Source organism: Pristiophorus japonicus, chromosome 5 (assembly GCF_044704955.1).
Source record: "Pristiophorus japonicus isolate sPriJap1 chromosome 5, sPriJap1.hap1, whole genome shotgun sequence".
Taxonomy (NCBI): Eukaryota; Metazoa; Chordata; class Chondrichthyes; family Pristiophoridae; genus Pristiophorus; species Pristiophorus japonicus.
This window is the reverse complement of record NC_091981.1, coordinates 20,614,180-20,639,741: the sequence shown is the minus strand read 5'-3', so window position 1 is coordinate 20,639,741 and position 25,562 is coordinate 20,614,180. Positions and strand designations below refer to the sequence as shown.

The following is a 25,562-nucleotide window of genomic DNA, read 5'->3' as shown; positions in this document are numbered from 1 at the left end:
TGCAATCAGTAATAGTTCCACCCATTCACATTTTTATATATACATAATGTATAGATTTCAGGGAGAGCAGAATCCATTGTAAAAGCAGGCAATAGTGGAACATTTTTTTGTCATTGATCATTAATTAATTGGTATGCATCTTGCCCAAAACAAACCAGTTCTATTTTTCTTCCTTATTTTCCACCACTTATGGACACTCAGTAATTTGCAATCTCCTCCAACTGAGAGGATAGGGGGAGTGGGATATTACCAAGATGGAACCTGCTTCTTTAAAAGGCTCAATCTTGCAACTGAACCAAGAATTGACTAACTATACTAATAGAAACTAATCATTTTGTTTGGTAGAATGACCTGAACTATGAATACACAGCCTTTCTTGGTGTGACTCACTTGGCCTACTGGATTCCCTTGTTCCATGCGATTTCAGACTCGGTCATCTGAGTCTCTCTTTTGATGCTATTATAGCTGCAAACTCAAATTTGTTTTACTAAACCATGGGCGATTGCCCTACTGATGAGAGACTTTCATTACATTGTTCTGGATTGACACCAGAGTTGCATAGTATGTTGCAGCTAGCTGAGTCACAGACTCCCTAAGCCTCGTTGTACATTTGACAATAAAATGGTATTGAAAAGAGTCTGTTTGCATCATCTAGGTACTTGAAGAATCCAAAGCTCTTGTCAGAAATGCCATGAGGGGGGATTTGGAGCAGACCAATGAAAATGAAACTGATGTTCTGAGGAAAATCTGGAGCTCTTCTCAGGGGATGGACTCTATGCTGAAATACCTACAGAAGAAAATTGATGAGTTCTGAATGCGTGCTTTGTCATTGGAAAATTCTTTCCTACTGGGTAGTCCCTGTTGGCTTACAAGTGCCCTCATTTTAAAAAATAGAGGGATGGGAGAAACGATAGAAAGACAAATTCTCGAGTCGCATCTACTCAGAAGCTGAGGAGCAAAGGCTGGACAATGGAAGCTGAAGATCTCGTCTAGTACTGTTTTTTCATCATTCAAACTGACGACAGAAAAGAAAGCTACAAGCGGTTAATGATTGGTGTGCACTACCAAACATTTCAGTTGTCATTGCTTATCCAGTAGCTTTTGCCCTTTGCGATTACTGCACTGTGCGTTACTGTGCTTTCCAAATCCAAATGCATTATGTTGTGTGTTTGTGACAGGAAAATTTGGAAAAACACTCAGTTTAAAAGATGGGGAGGAAATCAAAACGGGTAATAATAACCAGCCTCCTTCTCACTGCCAGAGAGTACATAAGGCTGGTTTAAATTCAAAAATAAACACTCACAAAAAAACCTGAAAGGTCATAGGTGTATGGTTTGGGGAGAGGATTACAAATACCTCAACGACAAAAAAGAACAAAAGACAAGTCTAACTTCTGACAGTGGATCCAGTGTCTAACATAAATCCTTAAGTCTATACATATCCCTTTGAACAGTCTATGTGTACATGTTAAATGTGCTCAGGAGGTGTGTGGTAAATGTTTGACCCAGTTCCAGAACATATTAGTATATTAGTATCCAATAAGCATGAAGAAACCACTGGCTCTTTAAGAAAAACTTGCCTTGCAGTATTAGTGATTCTTTGTGAATCTTATATAAAGAAAACATCATAAGTTAAAGATTAGTTTTAGTGTTTTTAAAGTGTAGGTTTTTATCCTTTTTTTGAATCAACTACAAATATATACTTCTGTTTCTGGGTGAAAGCGATAAATTATAGAAAGAGCTTGTGTTTTCTTTGCCGGTTAAATTGATATATTACACCAAAAATGCTTTATGTATTCATAACTATGGTTCTATGGTTTTAGTACCACTTTAGAAACATTTTCTTAATTTAATAAGTTAAAAGAATTGTTTTGGCACACTATTCAAAACAAAACTCCTTCCAAAAACTACCTTTAAAAGTAGGTGATTCTTGTGTCAACTTATTTTATGATACACTATGCGGTGTTCTTAACAGTGCCCCATGTAAATAATATTGTGCATTCCTTTTAGGAGTGGTTACTAATTCCTGTTTGCAGATGTCTCACTGGATATAGATATCTGCATTTGCAATCTTCTCTGAATGTATGAATGGAGATTAAATCTTATTTTTGTACAGTTTATTTGTTTGTACTTAGAAATGATCACCTCCCCTTGCCAGTGGAGAGCTGTACATTGTGTAAATCTGCCTTTACTTTGGATTGGTACAGTATTTTTGCATCTGTGGGACCTACTTTTGTTCAGTAGTTTAAACTATATTATAAACTGTACAATCTGTAAAGTTTTATAGGTTAATAATTAAAATGAGCTGTGAAAAGATCTGGGTAAATAAACTAATATTTCATATTCAAAAGTGCAGCTGAATTGTAACACTTTGTGTGCTTATCAAGCCTGTGGCCTATTCTGTCCCTACCTACATGCATGTGTACACGTATTACTAATTGTAAATAACAGCTTTCAACAAATGAGGTTAGCAAATTGTCAGATAATGGGAACACTAAACTTTCCTGCTCTACCACATTTTACAACTGTCCAGCTTTGGGGAAATTAAAACTTTCAGAAGACAGTTTCAGCAAATACGTGGTCCACACATATGGACACAGTAGCAGTTGTTCCCTTTGTGTAGAGGTATTAGTTTTTATTTTAATCACTGAACATGCTCATATGTTGGAAATAATGTTTTCATTTTTTATTTCATCAATCCATGACTTTAACTTAAAATTTATTAATTTAAATAGTTCGTTGTAATTTTCCCTTGAGGGAAATAGAAATATGTAGAAATATACAATTCATGCCGAAGAAAATCTTCGAAATTGGCTATAATTAAATTCTGTCATTAAAGTTTTAGATTTATATTTTGATTGCATTATCTAAAGTCTACTCCAGTATGTATTCAAATATTTAAATGTATTTTGGCATTGGGACTTAAATATTTGATTACAGTAAAACAACTGCATTTATTGTGAAATGCAAGCTATTCTCAATGAGGACAGGATCTAAGTTAATAAGAACATAAGAAATAGGAGCAAGAGAAGACCATACGGCCCCTCGAGCCTGCTCAGCCATTTAGAAACATAGAAACATAGAAAATAGGTGCAGGAGCAGGCCATTCAGCCCTTCTAGCCTGCACCGCCATTCAATGAGTTCATGGCTGAACATGAAACTTCAGTACCCACTTCCTGCTTTCACGCCATACCCCTTGATCCCCCGAGTAGTAAGGACTTCATCTAACTCCCTTTTGAATATATTTAGTGAATTGGACTCAACTACTTTCTGTGCTAGAGAATTCCACAGGTTCACCACTCTCTGGGTGAAGAAGTTTCTCCTTATCTCGGTCCTAAATGGCTTACCCCTTATCCTTAGACTGTGAACCCTGGTTCTGGACTTCCCCAACATTGGGAACATTCTTCCTGCATCCAACCTGTCCAAACCCGTCAGAATTTTAAACGTTTCTATGAGGTCCCCTCTCACTCTTCTGAACTCCAGTGAATACAAGCCCAGTTGATCCAGTCTTTCTTGATAGATCAGTCTGGTGAATCTTCGCTGCACTCCCTCAATATCCTTCCTCAAGTTAGGAGACCAAAACTGTACACAATACTCCAGGTGTGCCCTCACCAAGGCCCTGTACAACTGTAGCAACACCTCCCTGCCCCTGTACTCAAATCCCCTCGCTATGAAGGCCAACATGCCATTTGCTTTCTTAACCGCCTGCTGTACCTGCATGCCAACCTTCAATGACTGATGTACCATGACACCCAGGTCTCGTTGCACCTTCCCTTTTCCTAATCTGTCACCATTCAGATAATAGTCTGTCTCTCTGTTTTTACCACCAAAGTGGATAACCTCACATTTATCCACATTATACTTCATCTGCCACGCATTTGCCCACTCAACTAACCTATCCAAGTCATTCTGCAGCCTCATAGCATCCTCCTCGCAGCTCACACTGCCACCCAACTTAGTGTCATCCGCAAATTTGGAGATACTACATTTAATCCCCTCGTCTAAATCATTAATGTACAATGTAAACAACTGGGGCCCCAGCACAGAACCCTGCGGTACCCCACTAGTCACTGCCTGCCATTCCGAAAAGTACCCATTTACTCCTACTCTTTGCTTCCTGTCTGACAACCAGTTCTCAATCCACGTCAGCACACTACCCCCAATCCCATGTGCTTTAACTTTGCACATTAATCTCCTGTGTGGGACCTTGTCGAAAGCCTTCTGAAAGTCCAAATATACCACATCAACTGGTACTCCTTTGTCCACTTTATTGGAAACATCCTCAAAAAATTCCAGAAGATTTGTCAAGCATGATCTCCCTTTCACAAATCCATGCTGACTTGGACCTATCATGTCACCATTTTCCAAATGCGCTGCTATGACATCCTTAATAATTGATTCCATCATTTTACCCACTACTGAGGTCAGGCTGACCGGTCTATAATTCCCTGCTTTCTCTCTCCCTCCTTTTTTAAAAAGTAGGGTTACATTGGCTACCCTCCACTCGATAGGAACTGATCCAGAGTCAATGGAATGTTGGAAAATGACTGTCAATGCATCCGCTATTTCCAAGGCCACCTCCTTGAGTACTCTGGGATGCAGTCCATCAGGCCCTGGGGATTTATCGGCCTTCAATCCCATCAATTTCCCCAACACAATTTCCCGACTAATAAAGATTTCCCTCAGTTCCTCCTCCTTACTAGACCCTCTGACCACTTTTATATCCGGAAGGTTGTTTGTGTCCTCCTTAGTGAATACTGAACAAAAGTACTTGTTCAATTGGTCTGCCATTTCTTTGTTCACCGTTATGACTTCCCTTGATTCTGACTGCAGGGGACCTACGTTTGTCTTTACTAACCTTTTTCTCTTTACATACCTATAGAAACTTTTGCAATCCGCCTTAATGTTCCCTGCAAGCTTCTTCTCGTACTCCATTTTCCCTGCCCTAATCAAACCCTTTGTCCTCCTCTGCTGAGTTCTAAATTTCTCCCAGTCCCCAGGTTCGCTGCTATTTCTGGCCAATTTGTATGCCATTTCCTTGGCTTTAATACTATCCCTGATTTCCCTAGATAGCCACGGTTGAGCCACCTTCCCTTTTTTATTTTTACGCCAGACAGAAATGTACAATTGTTGTAATTCATCCATGCGGTCTCTAAATGTCTGCCATTGCCCATCCACAGTCAACCCCTTAAGTATCATTAGCCAATCTATCTTATTTAATCCGATCATGGCTGATCCGATCATGGACTCAGGTCCACTTCCCTGTCCGCTCTCCATAATCCCTTATTCCCTTATCATTTAAGAAACTGTCTATTTCTGTCTTAAATTTATTCAATGTCCCAGCTTCCACAGCTCTCTGAGGTAGCGAATTCCACAGATCCACAACCCTCAGAGAAGAAATTTCTCCTCATCTCAGTTTTAAATGGGCTCCTCATTCTAAGATTATGCCCTCTAGTTCTAGTCTCCCCTATCAGTGGAAACATTCTCTCTGTATCCACCTTGTCAAGCCCTCTCATAATCTTATACGTTTCGATAAGATCACCTCTCATTCTTCTGAATTCCAATGAGTAGAGCCCCAGCCTACTCAATCTTTCCTCATAAGTCAACCCCTCATCTCTGGAATCAACCTTGTGAACCTTCTTGAATTGCCTCCAAAGCAAGTATATCCTTTCGTAAATATGGAAACCAAAATGGCACGCAGTATTCCAGGTGTGGCCTCACCATTACCCTGTATAGCTGTAGCAAGACTTCCCTGCTTTTATACTCCATCTCCTTTGCAATAAAGGCTAAGATTCCGTTGGCCTTCCTGATCACTTGCTGTACCTGCATGCTAACCTTTTGTGTTTCATGCACAAGTACCCCCAGGTCCCGCTGTACTGCAGCACTTTGCAATCTTTCGCCATTTAAATAATAACTTGCTTTTTGATTTTTTTTCTGCCGAAGTGCATGATCTCACACTTTCCAACATGTGCCAAAGTTCTTGAGCAATAATCCATATTAAGTAACTGAATACTTAGGGTGTTATCCAGACCCACCAAAAACAAGTGAAACTTTGTCATCTTGAATACATAATCCACACTGATAGTTCAGAGCAGTGCTGTATTTGGAATGAGATATTACTTCAACACTCTATCTGCCTGTTCAGGTGGATGAAAAAGATCGCATGGAATTATTCAGGGAACAGCAGGATAGTTTTGGCGATCTGGCCATAATTTATCCCTCAACCACCACCAATGTAGCAGATGAACTGGTTATTTATCTCATTGTTGTTAGTGTGACATTGTGCTCAAATTGACTGCTACATTTGCCTACTAACTGTGACTACACTTCAATTTGTAATTCATTGACTGTGAAGCATTTTGGGACATCCTGAGGACATGAAAGATGCTAGATAAATGCAAGTTCTTCCTTTAGAGCAGAGGACCAAGAGAATCTCGTTCTAGTCAAGAGGCTCCAGTCATCGAGTGTGGGGTAGGCTTAATGGATGAGCAGGTCTTTTTCTGCCGTCATTTCCGTATATTTCGTATGGGCATTAAAAATTAAGTTGCACTGAATTCCACATGGATACAAGAAGTGTCAAAGACGACAGTATTTTACAGAATTATTTTGTGTAAATATAATCCGGTTTCAGCACAATTAAGCATCGCAACTCTTTGGCATCAATCAAACCACTTCACATGGGAGAATGATGTATGTTGGAGACCTGGAATATGGGAAAGGGGTGATGGGCCACTTCGGTTGTCAGAAACGTAGGGGGAATGGAACAGAGTCTCAGCTGGAAAACTCAGGAATGGAATTCTACCTGCAGTGATTATTTTGACAGTTACAATGCTGCCCATGGTCCAACTTTTGGGCACGCAAGAATTATCATGTGAAGGGCCTAACTAAGCATCTAATTGGGTTGCAAGTAAGTTACACTAACTACAACATCAACTTTTATTTATATAGCGCTTTTAACCTAGTAAAACGTCCCAAGGTGCTTCACAGAAGTTACAAGACAAAACACACTAATTTGACACAGCCACAAAAGAAGAAATTAGGGCAGATGACCAAAAACTTGGTTAAAGAGGTAGATTTTAAGGAGCGTCTTAAAGGAGGAAAGTGAGGTAGAGAGGTTGAGGGAGGGAGTTGCAGAGCTTGGGTCCCAGGCAGCTGAAGGCACAGCCACCGATGGTTGAGCAGTTGTAATGAGGGATGTTCAAGAGGATTGCAGACATCTCGTGCGGTTGTGACGTTGAAAAAGATTACAGAGGTAGGGAGGGGCGAGGTTGATAATTTTGAAATCGAGGCATTGCTTAACTGGGAGCCAATGTAGGTCAGAAAATACGGGTGATGTGTGATCATGACATGGTGCGAGTTAGGACACTGGTTGCTGAATTTTGGATGACCTCAAGTTTATGTAGTGTCAAAAGTGGGAGGCCAGCCAGGAATTAGTTGGAGTAGTCAAGTCTAGAGGTAACAAAGGCATGAATGAGGGTTTCAGCAGCAGAAGAGCTGAGGCAAGGGCAGAGGCAGGCAATGTCACAGAGGTGGAAAAAGGCGGTTTTAGTTATGCCATAGATATGTGGCCAGAAACTCATTTCAGGGTCAAATATGACACCTAGTTTGCAAACAGTCTTGTTCACCCTCAGTGAGAGGGATGGAGTCGGTGGTTGGGGAACGCAGTTTGTGGCGGGGACCAAAGATAATGGCTTTGGTCTTCCCAATATTTAATTGGAGAAAATTTCTATTCATCCAGTATTGGATGTCAGACGAGCAATCTTGACGATTTAGATACCAAGCAGGGGTTGAGAGAAGTGTTGGGAGAGGTAGAGTTGGGTGTCGTTGGAGTACATGTGGAAACTGACTCCATACTTTCGGATGATATCGCCATGGGGCAGCATATAGATGAGAAATAGGAGGGGACCAAGGATGGATCCTTGGGGGACACCAGAGGTAACGATGCAGGAGTGAAAAGCGAAGCCATTGCAGGAGATTTTCTGGCTATGATTAGATCGATAAGAATGGAACCAAGCGAGTGGAGTCCACATAGCTGGACGATGGTGGAGAGGCGTTGGAGGAGGATGGAGTGGTCAACTGTGTCAAAGGCTGCAGACAGGTCCAGAAGGACGAGGAGGGATAGTTTACCTTTGTCACAGACACAAAGTATGTCATTTGTGACTTTGATAAGAGCCGTTTCGGTACTATGGCAGGGGCAGAAACCAGATTGAAGGGATTCGAACACTGAATTCGGGGAGATGGTCACGGATTTGGGAAGCGACAACACATTCAAGGGGTTTGGAAAGGGAGGTTGGAGATGGGGCGATAGCTAACAAGCAAAGTGGAGTCAAGGATTTTTTTTTGAGGAGACAGGTGATGACAGCAGATTTGAAGGAGAGGGAAACAGAACCTAATGAGAGAGAACCGTTAACAATGTCGGCTAACATGGGAGCCAAAAAAGGAAGTTGGGTGGTCAGCAGTTTAGTGGGAATAGGGTCAGGGGAGCAGGAAGTGGGTCTCATGGACAAGATGACCGTGGGGAGATCAAAGAGAAACTAGAGAAAGATGTGAGCTTAGGGCTGAGGCAGGTGGGAGCCTCAGATGAAGTTTGGTTCTGTGGGCGAGGTGAAGGAAGGGAACTCGCAGAGGCAGCTGATCAGATGGTCTCAATCTTTGAAATAAAGAAGTTCTCACACTTGTTGGAGGTGAGTGTGGTAGAAACAGGAGAGGTGTTTAAGGAGACGGTTAGCAGTAGAGAATAGTAGCTGGGGTTATTTTTGCAATCCAGAATAATCCTGGAACAGTGAGCAGTTTTTGTAGACAAGAGTAGGGCCAGATAATGTTTTATGTGTTCGAGCCAGACCTGGCAGTGAATGGTTAAACAGTTGTCCGCCACATCCGTTCAAGTCTGCGCCCTTTTGACTTGAGGGAGCGAAGATGAGGGCTGTACGAGAGGGAACGGCCAGCTTGGGAGAGAGTAATCTTTTTAATAGGGACAAGGTCATCAAAGGTGGTGATTAGAGGGTATGAGCAGATCGGTGGCTGCAGAAATGTAATTGTTAAAAGAGGGCAAAAGGTTGTACAGTTTTGAGTTGTAAGAGAGTTTGGAGAGAGTTTTTTCCAGGGGCAAACGCAGAAGGAAGTAGGTTTGGATCGGGGAAGGGGGATGTGGGTCGAGAGCGATACAAGGAAATGGTCAGAGATGGCTTTATCTTTAATTGACACGTTTGGAATAGTAAGGCCATGAGAGATTGCAAGGTCAAGGGAGTGGCCGTGAATATGGCTTAAGGAATTTACATGGAGGGAGAGATTAAGGGAGGACAAGAGGGTAGTGAACTCAGAGGAGAGAGAGCATGATGAATTGAGATGGAAGTTGAAGTCACCGAGGATGAGAAGTCGCTCGGTGCATAACTAGTATGAGACCATATTGTGTGAATTAACACTTATTTGGCTTGCAGTCAGGAGGCTGGTAAGTAGTTTGAAAAATATCCAAAGATTGTGGTATGAGCTGAGCCTGTGTCCAGCTCTCTGTTTCTGATGTATTTTTGACACATCATTTGGGTTCGGATTTCTTTAATCACACAAAATCTGAGTGCAATTTTTGCTCCTGATAATTTTGACGTTCATTGGATGAAATGTAGGTAGGTTTTACATATCATACATAGCTAGAAAACTGAAACCCTCTGTCTCATATATCAATTAGTGTTGATGAATCCCTGCAAGTTATGAAACCAGAGATTTTAAACGATCCATCCCTGTTCCCAAGGATTTGTTTTATCTGATATTTTAGTCGATCTGTGATTAGAGGTTTGTTTAACTGTGCAGCGTGGCAATAAAAGGACGGTGACTTTATCTCATGGGTACTATGGGAAATAGTGTAAAAGTACATTAAGATTGTCTCTCCACACTATCTGCTGAATGTTATAATGTGAGACCAGGGAACACCCAGAAATTCTATCCCCCTGGGTATCTAGATCCGGATTGTAGAACGTGCTTCTTTTTCCTGTGGGGACTTAGAATAAAAACAATCAATGTGGTAGCTTCAGATTTGGACAGGCCTGGTACACATTACCAGCATCAGTTAGGAGCATACAGGAGGCATCTCCACACTGATATCCATAAATACGCATCCAACACCTTTCAGGAATTGCCTGAGTTGGAGAAATGCAATACTGACAGGTTACTGTTACAAAATGCAGGTTGGCAACATTTCGCAGAATATTGCTTAGATGATCAGGACTTGGGAATTAAGGAAAACAACATGGAAATTTGCTGCTGACACCAAATGGGGGGGTATTGCAAATTGAGAGAACTGAGAAAGAATACAAGAGGACACAGAGTTGGCCAGCAGGATGGGCAGATGCAGTTCACTGTAGAGAACTATTAAGTATTTACATTTTAAAAGTAAGAAAGTAAATACCATAAATGGAGTAAAGAATCAAGCAAGATGATGTCAAGCAGTTGTTCTGCAAGAAAGCCAAAGATTGGCATGCAGCACCAACTGGGAAATGCCTGAGCAGAGATAAGTAAATACTGATGTAAGTATTCGTCAATATGTCATGTATGTACTTTTGTGATCACTAGCCACTAGATGGCGTCACTGTTGGAGGCCATTGGGTTGCACGCACGTGTGTGCAGCCCAAGTATAAAAGGCCAGCCATTTTTTATATTAGTCACTGGGCCTTAATAAAGCAGAGCCAAGGTCATGCCTCTTGGAGTTAAACAGTACTCAGTCAGTTATTTCATACAATTGGCGACGAGGCAATAAGAACCTTTGCATGCAAAAATGAGCACAATTGGATTGTTGGTGCAATTCGTGAAAGGAGAAGATTGGGCAGACCTTGTGAGGCATTTGAGCCAGTTCTTCGTGGTCAACAAGATGGAGGAGGTTGGCGACGCAGATCGGCGCCAGGCGGTGTTCCTCACGGTTTGCGGTTCAAAAATTTATGGCTTGATAAAGAATCTACTCCTGACTGAGAGTCCAATAGAGAAGACGTATGAAGAATTGTGTACACTGGTACAGGACCACTTTAAACCAGACGAAGGCATCATAATCTCAAGATACAGATTTTACACGCACATTCACTCAGGGGGCCAGAATGGGGCGGAATTCGTTGCCGACCTGAGATGTCTAGCGGGACCATGTAAGTTTGGGGCTGTGTTGGCAGACATGCTGCGGGACTTCTTTGTAATCGGCATCAACCACAAGGTGATCCTACGTAAACTACTAGCAGTGGAGACGTTGGACTTGATCCGGGCCATCACAATTGCTCAGTCATGCATGATGACGGATAGAAGTCTAAAGCAGATATCGGTAAAAAATCAAAACTCTGCAAGTACTGTAAATATGATTGATTCGGTGTTCGGCAGAGCGGCACATGACAGGGACTACCCAACTACGTACGTGAAACCTGTGGCTGCCCAAAGTCTACCAGCGGGAATGTATCCGATTTCTCCATGTTGGCGTTGTGGGGGAAATCACCGGCACCAGCAGTGCCGATTTAAGCAATATAGTTGCAAAGGCTGTCTAAGAGTGGGGCATCTCCAGCACAAGTGTCCGCAGATGAGCAACCGTGCTGTGACATACCACGTGGAGGATGATGGTCAGACTAGCACGGATCTGGATACGCAATCTGAGATAGCAGAGGAGGAAGTGTATGGACTGTACTCATTCCTAACTAAGAGCAAACCTATAATGATCAACATTAAATTTAATGGGGTGCGGGTATCGATGGAACTGGACACGGGCGCAAGTCAAATGATAATGAGCCAGAGGGCATTTGACAAGCTGTGGAATACTAAGGCTGTGAGGCCCAGGCTGAGTCCAGTCAATGCCAAGTTGCGCACGTACACCAAAGAACTCATAACGGTGATTGGCAGTGCTATAATTAATGTGTCGTATGACGGTGCAGTTCACGAGTTACCACTGTGGATTGTCCCAGGCAATGGCCCGACACTGTTCGGCAGGAACTGGTTTGAAAAAATCAGATGCAATTAGAACGACATCAAGGCGCTGTCATCGGAGAAAGATACATGTGCCCAAGCACTGAGCAAGTTCCCCTCGCTGTTTGAACCAGGCATCGGCAACTTCACGGGGGCCAAGGTGCAGATCCACGTGGACTCGGATGCAAGATCTGTCCATGATAAAGCTCGGGCAGTTCCATACATGATGAGGGAGAAGATCGAAATCGAACTGGACAGACTCCAGTATGAAGGGATCATATCACCGGCTGAATTTAAAGAATGGGCCAGCCCCATTGTTCCTGTGCTGAAAAGTAATGGCACAGTCAGAATCTGTGGAGACTACAAGGCTACGATCAACGGGGTTTTGAAACAGGATCTGTCATGTATTCAACCAGCATTGTAACCCATGTATAAACTGACCGAAGTTGTACACCGTGAGAACACTGACCACGAGGTGGGAGACACTCCTAACCTGGACCTTCAGGTATAAAAGGGGAAGCTCCACCCACCTTCATCACTTGAGTGCTAAGGAATAAAGGACAGGTCACAGACTGACCACCTCTCAAGCACGGGCCTTGTGTGCATTTATACTGTGTAGTAAGGACGTATCAATGGCGACAAGAAACTGGGATTTAAACCACGCGAGCATGGCCACTGGCAGAACAGACGAGAGGTACTATGTTAAGGAATGTTTGGGACAGAGATTCAACATTGTTAAAGCAGCACACAGTTCTCCAGGCAGACAAGGGCAGTCAGGCATACCCCAACATGTAGTCGAACCCAGAGGGGGAGTTCGACAGAGACAATGGCAAGCTGAACAATGATTCACGCCATTGCAAGGGACAATGCGGCCAGTAATGGGGCCATCAACACCTGTTAATGGTGCACTAAAGGACAATAACAGGGGCAGTGAGGGACGATCGACTGGCAAGGGACCTTTTGTTTCAAACCGCAACTCATGCTGGAGGCGTGGAGGCATACATTCAGCCGGAGTTTGCAGAGATGAGCAAAATACCTGCAGAAATTGCAGAAATGGACACTGGGGGAAATCGCTGGAAGCTGAAGTTCAGCGAGTTCATGTGGAGCATGTATACAGTTCATACACCAGGACGCCACCGATAATGATGAAAGTGCTCCTCAATGGCATCCCAGTATCAATGGAGTTAGACACGGGTGCCAGCCAGTCCCTGATGGGTATCAAACAGTTCGAAAAGTTGTGGGCGTCCAAGGCCAGGAGGCCAAAATTATCACCGATTGACGCACAGCTACGGACTTACACAAAGCAGATCATTCCGGTGCTAGGCAGCGCCACGGTAGTCGTGACCCACAAAGATTCAGAGAACAGGTTGCCACTCTGGATTGTCCCAGGGGACGGTCCCGCACTACTGGGGAGGAGTTGGCTTGCTGTCATGAACTGGAAATGGGGCGATGTCAATGCAATTTCCTCTGTGGAGCGAGTATCATGCTCACAGGTCCTGGACAAATTTGACTCATTATTTCAACCCGGCACTGGCACTTTCATGGGGGCCAAGGTAGTGATTCACATAAACCCGGACGCCAGACCAGTACACCACAAGGCCAGAGCAGTGCCGTACGTGATGCGGGAAAAGATAGAAGGCGAATTGGACCGCCTGTTGAGGGAAGGCGGCATCTCGCCAGTCGAATTCAGTGACTGAGTGAGCCCGATTGTGCCGGTGCTCAAGGCGGATGGGTTGGTCAGGATATGTGGTGATTACAAGGCCACCATCAATCGAGTGTCACTCCAAGACCAGTACCCGCTACCGAGAGTGGAGGACCTCTTTGCGACGCTATCCGGTGGCAAACTTTTTTCAAAATTGGACCTGACCTCAGCTTACATGACCCAGGAGCTGGCGAGTGAGTCGAAGAAGCTGACCACCATCACGACACACAAGGGGTTGTTTGAGTACAACAGATGTCCGTTCGGGATTCGCTCGGCCGCCGCGATCTTCCAACGAAATATGGAAAGCCTCCTCAAGTCGATTCCAGGGACGGTGGTTTTTCAGGACGACATCCTCATTACAGGTTACGATACTGAAGAACACCTCCACAACCTGGAGGAGGTGCTATGCAGACTGGACCGGGTAGGTCTGCGACTGAAAAAGGCGAAGTGCGTCTTCCTAGCTCCAGAGGTAGAATTCCTGGGGATGAGGGTAGCAGCAGACGGGATCAGCCCTACTGCATCCAAGACGGAGGTGATCCAGAGAGCACCCAGACCCCGTAACACGACGGAGCTGTGTTCGTTCCTGGGGCTCCTGAACTATTTTGGTAACTTTCTTCCCAAATTGAGCACGCTGCTAGAGCCACTACACACGCTCCTACGCAAAGGTCGCGAATGGGTCTGGGGGGACAGCCAGGAAAGGGCTTTTAATAGAGCACGCAATTTGTTCTGTTCCAACAATCTGTTAACGCTATATGACCCATGTAAGAAACTTGTGTTAACGTGCGATGCGTCGTCCTATGGTGTCGGTGTGTGTTGCAGCACGTCAATGCCAAGGGTCAGTTACAGCCAGTAGCTTATGCCTCCAGGAGTCTGTCACAGGCAGAAAGGGGCTACGGGATGGTAGAAAAGGATGCGCTCGCATGTGTATCTGCGGTAAAGAAAATGCACCAGTACCTGTTTGGCAGGAAATTTGAGCTGGAGACAGATCACAAACCCCTAACGTCCCTTTTGGCTGACAACAAGGCCATAAATGCAAATGCATCAGCCCGCATACAGAGGTGGGCACTCACGTTAGCTGCCTATGACTACACAATTCGGCACAGACCGGGCACTGAAAACTGCGCCGATGCACTCAGCAGGATCCCACTAGCCACCACTGAGGGGGCTACCGAGCATGGTGCTGAGATGGTCATGGCTGTTGAAGCTTTCGGAAGTGAAGGCTCACCCGTGACAGCCCGTCAGATTAAAGTCTGGACAAATAGAGACCTGCTATTGTCTCCCGTCAAGAAATGTGTCCTGAATGGGGACTGGGCAACCACGTACAGGGCATGCCCTGACAAATTTAAACCATTTCACAGGCGCAAGAATGAACTCTCGATTCAGGCCGATTGCCTATTATGGGGAAACCGCGTAGTCATGCCCCAGATCGGTCGAGAGGTGTTCATCAGAGAACTCCACAATGGGCAACTGGGCATTGGCATGATGAAGGCAATTGCCAGGTCACACGTTTGGTGGCCAGGGATAGACGCAGATCTGGAACTTTGTGTTCGCAGGTGCAACACGTGTTCGCAGCTGGGCCATGCGCCCAGGGAAGCCCCCCCTTCGCCCCTGGCCATGGCCCGCCAAGCCTTGGTCACGCCTCCATGTGGACTACGCAGGTCCTTTCATGGGGAAAATGTTTTTGGTTGTAGTAAATGGATTGAGTGTGACATTTTAAATTCAAGCACATCCTCTGCCACGGTAGAAAGTCTATGGGCAATGTTCGCCGCCCACGGTCTACCGGACATCTTGGTCAGCGACAATGGCCCGTGCTTCACAAGCACTAAATTCCAGGACTTCATGGCAGGCAATGGAATTAACCATGTTAGAACGGCACCGTTCAAGCCGTCCTCAAACGGCCAGGCAGAACGAGCAGTGCAGATAATCAAACAGGGGATGCTCAGATTCCAAGGGGGTTCCCTACAAACCCGCTTATCACGCCTCCTGTTGGCTTATAGATCCCGACCACACTTACTCACAGGGGTTCCACCCGCAGAGCTACTAATGAAAAGGACGCTCAAAACCCGATTATCCCTTATACACCCCACCATGAAAGAAATTGTCGAGAGCAGGCGCCAGTCACAATATCACTACCATGACAGGAATGTGAGGGCGCGATGTATTGATGTAAATGATCCTGTTTTTGTCCTCAACTACGCTGCAGGGCCCAAATGGCTCGCAGGCACTGTGGTTGCCAAAGAGGGAAATAGGATTCTGGTAGTTAAACTTACCAATGGACAAATCTGCTGCAAACATGTGGATCAAACAAATAGGAGGTTCAGCAACCCCATAGAGGAAGCAGAGGAAGAACATGATATAGAGTTCACTCCACCACAGGTGACTGAACACCGGAACCAAAGGGAGGAGAGCCCAGTCACTGTGGGCAGTCCGGACAGGCCTGAGGCACTGCAAACAGCAGACACTCAGGCCAGCGCCCAACAACCGAAGCCCCAACTCAGGCGCTCTACAAGGGAGCGTAAACCACCAGAGAGACTCAACCTGTGATCCCAATAAGACTTTGGCGGGGGAGGAGATGTCATGTATTCAACCAGCATTGTAACCCATGTATAAACTGACCTAAGTTGTACACCGTGAGAACACTGACCACTAGGTGGGAGACACTCCTAACCTGGACCTTCAGGTATAAAAGGGGAAGCTCCACCCATCTTGATCACTTGAGTGCTAAGGAATAAAGGACAGGTCACAGACTGACCTCTCAAGCACGGGCCTTGTGTGCATTTATACTGTGTAGTAAGGACGTATCAGGATCAGTACCCGTTACCGAAGGCTGATGACTTGTTTGCAATGCTAGCCGAGGGGAAGTCGTTCACCAAACTGGACTTGACGTCGGCCCACATGACACGGGAGCTGGTTGAGATGTCAAAGAGATTTGCGTGCATTAACATGCTTAAAGGACTGTTTATTTATCACAGGTGACCTTTTGGAATTCGATCAGCTGCAGCAATATTTCAGAGGAACATGGAGAGTCTACTGAAGTCCGTTCCCAGAACCGTCGTGTTTCAAGATGACATCCTGATCACAGGTCATGACTCCGAGGAACATCTGAACAACCTGGAAGAGGTTCTACATTGTCTGGACAAAGTGCGACTCAGACTGAAACACTCAAAGTGCGTCTTCATGGCACCCGAGGTCGAATTCCTGGGGAGGAAAATTGCTGCTGACGACATCGGGCCACGGACGCGAAAATCAAGGCCATCAAGAATACACCCAAGTCGCAGAATGTGACGGAGCTGCGTTCGTTCCTGGGTCTACTCAACTACTTCGGTAACTTCCTACCTAAATAGAGCACCTTATTAGAAGCACTGCACATGCTGCTAAGAAAAGGCGACAACTGGGTGTGAGGTGCGTCTCAAGACAGAGTTTTTGAGAAAGCCACTAATCTGCTTTGCTCTAAAAAGCTGCTGGTACATTATAAGAACATAAGAATTAGGAACAGGAGTAGGCCATCTAGCCCCTTGAGCCTGGCTGATCTGGCTGTGGACTCAGCTCCACTTACCCGCCCGCTCCCCATAACCCTTAATTCTCTTATTGGTGAAAAATCTATCTGTGATTTGAATACATTCAATGAGCTAGCCTCAACTGCTTCCTTGGGCAGAGAATTCCACAGATTCACAACCCTCTGGGAGAAGAAATTCCTTCTCAACTCGGTTTTAAATTGGCTCCCCCATATTTTGAGGCTGTGCCCCCTAGTTCTAGTCTCCCCGACCAATGGAAACAACCTCTCTGCCTCTATCTTGTCTATCCCTTTCATTATTTTAAATGTTTCTGTAAGATCACCCCTCATCGTTCTGAACTCTGAGTAAAGACCCAGTCTACGCAATCTATCATCATAAGGTAACCCCCTCATCTCCGGAATCAGCCTAGTGAATCGTCTCTGTACCCCCTCCAAGGCTAGTATATCTTTCCTTAGTAAGGTGACCAAAACTGCACGCAGTACTCCAGGTGCCTCACCAATACCCTATACATTTGCAGAAGGACCTCCCTGCTTTTGTACTCCATCCCTCTCACAATGAAGGCCAACATTCCATTCGCCTTCCTGATTACCTGTTGCACCTGCAAACTAACTTTTTGGGATTCATGCACAAGGACCCCCAGGTCCCTCAGCACCGCAGCATGTTGTAATTTCTCTGCATTCAAATAATATTCCCTTTTATTGTTTTTTTTTTCCAAGGTGGATGACCTCACATTTTCTGACATTGTATTCCATCTGCCAAACCTTAGCCCATTCGCTTAACCTATCTAAATCTCTTTGCAGCCTCTCTGTGTCCTCTACACAACCCACTTTCCCACTAATCTTTGTGTCATCTGCAAATTTTGTTACACTACACTCTGTCCCCTCTTCCAGGTCATCAATGTATATTGTAAACAGTTGTGGTCCCAGCACCGATCCCTGTGACACACCACTAACCACCGATTTCCAACCCGAAAAGGACCCATTTATCCCGACTCTCTGCTTTCTGTTAGCCAGCCAATTCTCGATCCATGCTAATACATTTCCTCGGACTCCACGTACCTTTATCTTCTGCAGTAACCTTTTGTGTGGCACCTTATCGAATGCCTTTTGGAAATCTAAATACACCACACCCATCGGGACACCTCTATCCACCATGCTCGTTATATCCTCAAAGAATTCCAGTAAATTAGTTAAATATGATTTCCCCTTCATGAATCCATGTTGCATCTGCTTGATTGCACTATTCCTATCTAGATGTCCCGCTATTTCTTCCTTAATGGTAGCTTCAAGCATTTTCCCCACTACAGATGTTAAACTAACCGGCCTATAGTTACCTGCCTTTTGTCTGCCCCCCTTTTTAAACAGAGGCGTTACATTAGCTGCTTTCCAATCCGCTGGTACCTCCCCAGAGTCCAGAGAATTTTGGTAGATTATAACGAATGCATCTGCATATAAAGATTTAGTATTGGCCTGTGATGCTTCGGCATATGGAATTGGTTGCGTACTCCAACAAGCTAATGAGTCGGGTAAACTTCAACCAGTCATGTATGCTTCAAAAGGTTTGTCTAAAGCGGAAAGAGCCTACAGCATGGTAGAGAAAGAAGCACTCGCCTGTGTGTATGAGGTTAAAAAGATGCATCAGTACCTGTTTGAACTGGAGACAGATCTCAAGTCGCTCATTTCACTGTTCTCTGAAAACAAAGGTATCAATACCAATGCTTCATCCCGCATCCAGAGGTGGGCGCTGACATTATCTGCTTTTGATTGTCATTCACCATAGACCTGGCACCGAGAATTGTGCCGATTCTTTGAGCCGTCTGCCGTTGCCCACACTGGAGGTGGAAATGCCACAACCGGCGGACATATTGTAAGTTATGGATGCTTTTGAGAGTGAAGGAATCCCTGTCACGGCTCAATAAGTTAAGACGTGGACCAGCCAGGACACGATTTTATCGGTGGTGAAGAATTGTATCCTCAAAAGCGATTGGTCTGCCATACCCAAGCAAATGTGCGAGGGGGCCAAACCTTACATTTGTCGCAAAGACGAACTGTCTATTTAGTCGGATTGTACACTGTGGGGCAATCGTGTTATGATGTCCAAGAAAGGGAGAGAGAAATTTGTACGTGAGGTACATAGCACACATCCCAGCATTATAATGATGAAAGCCATCGCCAGGTCTCATGTATGGTGGCCGGAAATTGACACTGAGTTGGAATCATGTGTGCATCAGTGCAACACTTGCATGTGGCTCAGCAAATCACCAGCGGAATCACCGCTGAGGCTGTGGTCGTGGCCGTCCAAACCATGGTCCAGCAGCCACATAGATTTTGCAGATCCCTTCCTGGGGAAGATGGTTTTAGAAGTGGATAGAGTGTATAATGTCATCCAGCATATCCAGAGCTACCACTGAGAATGTCAGTGTCATGTTCGCGACACATGGTCTGCCTGACATCGTTGTTAGCGACAACCGATCGTGCTTCACCAGTCAGGAGTTTCAAGAGTTCATAAAACTCAATGGTATCAAACATGTAAGGTCAGCACCATTCAAACCTGCATCCAATGGGCAAGCAGAACATGCTGTCCAAATCATAAAGCAGAGTATGAAGCGAGTATCCCAAGGGTCACTGCAGACCCGCCTGTCATGCATACTGCTGAGTTACAGGACAAGATCACACACGCTTACCGGGTTCTCGCCTGCTGAACTAATGATGAAGAGAGATCTTAAGACCAAGCTATCTCTTGTACACCCTGACTTGCATAATCATGTTGAATATAGAAGACAAAGTCAGCAAGGGTATCACGATTGTGCAGCTGTGTCACGCAATATTTCTGTAAATGATCCTGTATATGTTCTGAATTATGGTCAGGGTCCCAAGTGGATCGCTGGTACTATCATGGCAAAGGAGGGCAACAGAGTATTTATTGTCAAACTCAAAAATGGACAAACATGCAGGAAACATGCAGGATCAGACAAAGCTGCGGCACACAGACGAACCGGAATAGTTGGAGGAAAAGACAATTGAAAGACCAACCAACCTATCTCCACTCATCAGAGAACTCAGTGGTCATCAGTGAATCGGGACTTTCAATCCCTGACATGGCCATTGCCATTCCCACCAGGTCAGCCACCCAGCCACCAGTCACAACAGATTCTGAATACTCACCCAAGGCTGGAGTTGAACTGAGACGGTCAATCCGGGAGCGAAAAACACCGGACCGTCTCAATTTGTAAAAGACTGTGTTAATATCTCAGAGGGGGTTATTGTCATGTATGTACTTTTGGGATCACTAGCTACTCGATGATGTCACTGTTGGAGGCCATTGGGCTGCACGCACGTGTGCGCAGCCTAAGTATAAAAGGCCAGCCATTTTGTATATTAGTCACTTTGGGCCTTAATAAACCAGAGCCAACGTCATAGCTCTTGAAGTTAAACAGTACTTAGTCTAACAGTATTGTGTTGTGTATGCAATAACTTAACACATTTTAGAAATAAATGTAGGGAAAGGAAGTACGGTTTAAACTAATAGAGGAGCAGACAAGGACATGTCAAGTAGCAGCACCACAGGGAAATACAGCAATTAACATCAAACACCAATCTGGGGGAGCGGGGAGAGGGTGGATGGCCAGAAGTCAAGACGTGGATCTGCATAAGGAAAATAATGATCAGTGAAGGTTAAAGGGAGTCCTACCAGGTATGATAATTTTACCCACCACCTTCCAAAATGTATTATTTTGCATTTCTCTACAGTGAATCCGCCTGCCCATTCTGCTGGCCTATCTATGTTTTCCTGGTGTTCTATATCCACTCAATCAATGATTGGCATATAGAATCACAGAATGGTTACAACACAGCAGGAGGCTATTCGGCCCATCGAGCCCATGCCGGCTCTCTGCAAGAGCACGTCAGCTAGCCCCACTCCCACATCCTTTCCCCGTGGCCATGCAAATTTATTTCCTTGGTACTTATCCAATTCCCTTTTGAAAGCCACAGTTGAATCTGCCTCTACCACCCATTGAGGCAGTGCATTCCAGATCATAACCACTCGCTGCGTAAAACGATTTTTCCTCGTGTCGCCTTTGGTTCTTCTGTCAAACACCTTAAATCTCTGTCCTCTGGTTCGCGACCCTTCCACCAATGGGAACAGTTTCTCTCTATCTACTCTGTCTAGACTCATCATGATTTTGAACACCTCGATCACATCTCCTCTCAACTTTCTCTATGAACAACCCCAGCTTCTCCAGTCTATCCACGTAAATGAAATCCATCATTCATAGATGGTTACATCATGGAAGGAGGCCATTCTGCCCGCTGAGCCCGTGCCGGCTCTCTGCAAGAGCACTTCACTCGTCCCACTCCCCCGCCCTTTCCCCATAGCCCTGCAAATGTTTTTCCTTCTGGTACATTTGTCCCTGGAACCATTCTTGTAAATCGTTTCTGCACCCTCTTTAAGACCTTCACGTCCTTCCTAAAGTGCAGTGCTCAGAATTGGACACAATACTCCACAGTTGAGGCCGAACCAGTGTTTTATCCCTGGGCAACACACTGCCTGCTGCCTTTACTGTAGCCTGTCCTAGGTCTTAGGTCCGCCTGCTAATATTGTGCTGCACTATGTGAGGTATGCTCACGCTGTGAACGTGAGGTGCTAGTGATCCGATGCCGAATGAAAGGGCTCTATGGAAGAGACAGTGTGGGCATGTCCCATCTATTCACTCTCAGTGCTACCTTCTTCAGGTAGGAGAGTGCAAGGGGGAAAATAAGCTCATGTGATGTAATGTACTTGTAGTCAGGTGGGGCCAATTATTTTCTGCTCAAACATCACTGCTACACCAATACAGGTTGAACTGCTCTAATCCGGCACCCTCGGGACCTGGCCTGTGCCGGATAAGAGGATTTGCCGGACGACGGGAGGTCAACATTTCAGGCCCAGCTTCGGTCGGCCTGGAGGTGGCGGGGAGAGGAGGAGCTGCGGCAAGAGGCTGGGCAACTTCTACGGTTCCTTTGCGTGAAACCCGATTACTTCTGTCCGCAGCATGCCGCGGCACAGTTGGACTGCAGCTGGGTGGTGGACACACCGGACAGCCGGCGCATCATGCTGGGCTACAGCGACAGGGTGCGTGTGTATGACAGTGTGTATGCTGCAGACCCTCTCCTGCCGCAACAACCGGCGCCTTGTCACCCTCCAACGAGAAGAACTGCTTCTCCTGCCAGCCGGGGAACTTCCACTGCGGCACCAAGATCTGCATCTTCGAGCAGTGGCGGTGCAACAGACAGAAGGATTGCCAGGTTGAAGCTGGGCCCGAAATGTGGCTGGCCTCAGGACACAGCACACCGACCCGGCCTCAGAGGAAGCACCGGAGGTGGTGGCGGGGAGAGGAGTGACCAGCCCCAGGACACCGCGGGGGTCGCGACCTCCCGCCAGGAATGATACCAGACGAGGGAGCTAGCCGGATAAAAGAGTACTGGATAAGAGAGGTTCAACCTGTACAAACTATCTTGTGGTCGTGAACTTACCAGCTTTGGGGATCCAACTCCAGTGAGCATTGTAAAATTAGCCAAATGGTAAAATACAAAGGTTCCACAAGGAAGAGATGATGGTTTGCATGTATTTTGTAAAATGCTGCTTAGCCTACTGTCTTGCAACTGCTCACATGGTTCCTTGTTGCCATTTATAATTGTGCAAATGCCTGGCAGGAACAAAAAGATTTGCTGACCATGGCCAATTTTAAAATTAGGAAAGGTTATGAAAGAGTAGATACTGAGTGTTTCCACTTGTGGGGAAGAGCAAAACTATACAAGATAGTCACCAAGAAATCCAATACGGAATTCAGAAGGAATTTCTTTACCCAGAAAGTGGTGAGAATGTGGAACTTGCTACCACACGGAGTGGTTGAAGCGAATAGTATCGATGCGTTTAAGGGGAGGCTAGAAAAGCATATGAGGGAGAAGGAAATAGAGGCTTATGCTGATGGAGTTAGATAAGAAAAGATGGGAAGAACCTTGAGTGGAGCATAAACGCTGACATGAAGTGGTTGGGTCGAATGGCTGTATATCCTATGTAAATTCCCATAGATACTCAGCTCCTTCATGCTGCAGATTCCCATAATTTATTGTCTCATTAATTCATAAATGTTCAACTTTTCTCTTGTCTTTTGAGATGACATCTACATTCCTTCCCCCCCCTCCCAAAGGTATGCTACAGTGACAGGATACTTCTAACCCTACTCATTAACAAAATATACAACACAATACAAATTAGTTTCCATTGCAATCACTCTTGCAACTTTCTGAATGTCACCGAACCTGTCTGCTGCAAAGCACTGAAGTCAGTGGCCCTTAGTGTTTGTGTAAACTGTCACCTTGCATATTTGCTGCTGCCAAGCGAGTACATCATCCATGCATACAAATACAGCAGAGTCAGTGAAGTGTGATATCCTGGTATGGGTAGCAGCCAGAATCGCTCCTGTTCCCTATTACAAGAGGATTTGAGTATGAGTAAAGGGATCTTAATGCAATTATATAGAACCCTGGTGAGATGGCACCTGGAGCACTGTGCACAGTTTTGGTCTCCTTACCTAAGTAAGGATATACTTCCCATAGAGGAGTGCAACGAAGGTTCACCAAACTGATTCCTGGGATGGGGGAATTGTCCTATGAGGAGAGATTAAGTAGACAAGACCAATAGTTTAGAAGAATGAAAGGTGATCTCATTGAAATATACACAATTCTTACAGGCATGACAGGGAGAATGTTTCTCCTGGCTGGGAAGTCTAAAACCAGGGGTCACAGTCTCAGAATAAGGGGTCGGCCATTTAGGACTGAGATGAGCAGAAATTTTTTCACTCAGAGGGTAGTGAATCGTTGGAATTTTCTACCACAGAGAGATGTGGAGGCTCAGTCGTTGAGTATATTCAAGACAGAGCAATAGATTTTTGAATATTAAGGGAATCAAGAAATATCGGGATAGTTGAGGTAGAAGATCAGCCATGACCTTATGGAATGCCAGAGCAGGCTCAAGGGGGCGAATGGCCTACTCCTGCTCCTAATTCTTATGTTCTTAACCATTTCAATGGTTACAGACATTTTTATAAACAATTAGTAGGGCTGTTAAAGCACTTAATAGGTGTATAACAAATAGTCTCTCCACTAATTGGTGTTTTTTTTTAAATTCACTAACCTGAGTGATCCTGGATGTTAGAAATATCATCCAGCAGAGGGCTCAGGCTGCAAATTGGTGGTGCTGACAGTCAATTATTTGCATTAACAGCAACAATATCAGAAGTGGATGAATTCAACCCACACATGCAGATATGTACAGTCAGCACCTCCAATTGACTGGAGGGTCAGCTCAGGCCAATCAGCCTCGGACTGACATGAGCAAGGCACGGCAATTATATTTTTGTGATCTTAAGTGGAAACACGATGCTCACGACTACACTTCAATCGAAGCATAATACTCTTAACGATTATAACATGCAGTGAACAGTCGTTGGAAAACAATGGCCCAGATTTTGCGGTCAACGGCGAAGGAACGGCGTTTGTTGCTCACCTCGTTGACAGCTGCCCACAGACGTTTGACTGGCTTTAGAGTGCAGACTTGCTCTAATTCGGCGTCTATTCCAGAGCGGCACCATCTGTGGCATCTGTGAGCAGGCCAAGAAACAGCGAGGCAATTCAGCCATTCAAATTGAAGACGCCTCACTGAGACACGCAAAGTCCAAACCAGGAAGTATAAAACAGGAAATATAAATTCGATTTAAATGATGTCCAGAAAGCAAAATAATGATTGGGAAATACAGATGGGATTAAGGGAGTCAGAAAAAGTTAAAAATATATATATTTAAAAAAAAATCTCCAACACTAATTTTCTTCTGAGGGAATGAGACTGCACACTTTTAAACTTAATTTTTCAATCCAGAGAAGTTGTTCAGCAGTAATTAACTTATCATGCAGTTAAAAACTCACTTACTCCTGAATGCACCAGCTCTAACTTTTTCAATCATCTTTAGTTGGGAACTAATGGGCAAGTTCACACCGTTGGTGTCATTTCAATACAGTCTATTGATGAGGACTGCAACAGCTTACCATGTGGAGGAGCAGAGTATCTCGAACAGCATCGTCTGGATTTATGCGTTTAACTGCGCATGTGCGGACACCAGAAGTTGCTGTCCAATTTACCCTGTAATAACGGTGAGCGCTGATAGCCTCAGCATTATTATTACCGCGAAATATGGGCCTTTTTATTCTCCTCCCTACCATGAGCATCAACAACTTTTATTTATTTCACACCTTTAACATAGTGAAACATCCTAAGGCACTTCACAGGAGTATTATGCGCTAAAAAATTTGACACTGAGCCACACAAGTAGAAATTAACGCAGGTGAACCGAGGTAGGGCTTAATGAGATCTTAAAGGAGAAACCGG

At 45.0% G+C, this 25,562-nt stretch overlaps 1 protein-coding gene across 1 annotated transcript in view; it reads left to right on the top strand.

Moving 5' to 3' along the window:
* Positions 1 to 2,336, top strand: part of cdyl (chromodomain protein, Y-like) — a 277,192-nt gene extending 274,856 nt beyond the window's left edge. Inside the window, exon 7 of the mRNA XM_070880370.1 lies at positions 656 to 2,336. Coding sequence (XP_070736471.1) covers positions 656 to 814 — 159 coding nt within the window. The 3' untranslated portion in view covers positions 815 to 2,336. The remainder of the gene's footprint in view (positions 1 to 655) is intronic.
* The last annotated feature ends 23,226 nt before the right edge of the window (positions 2,337 to 25,562 follow it).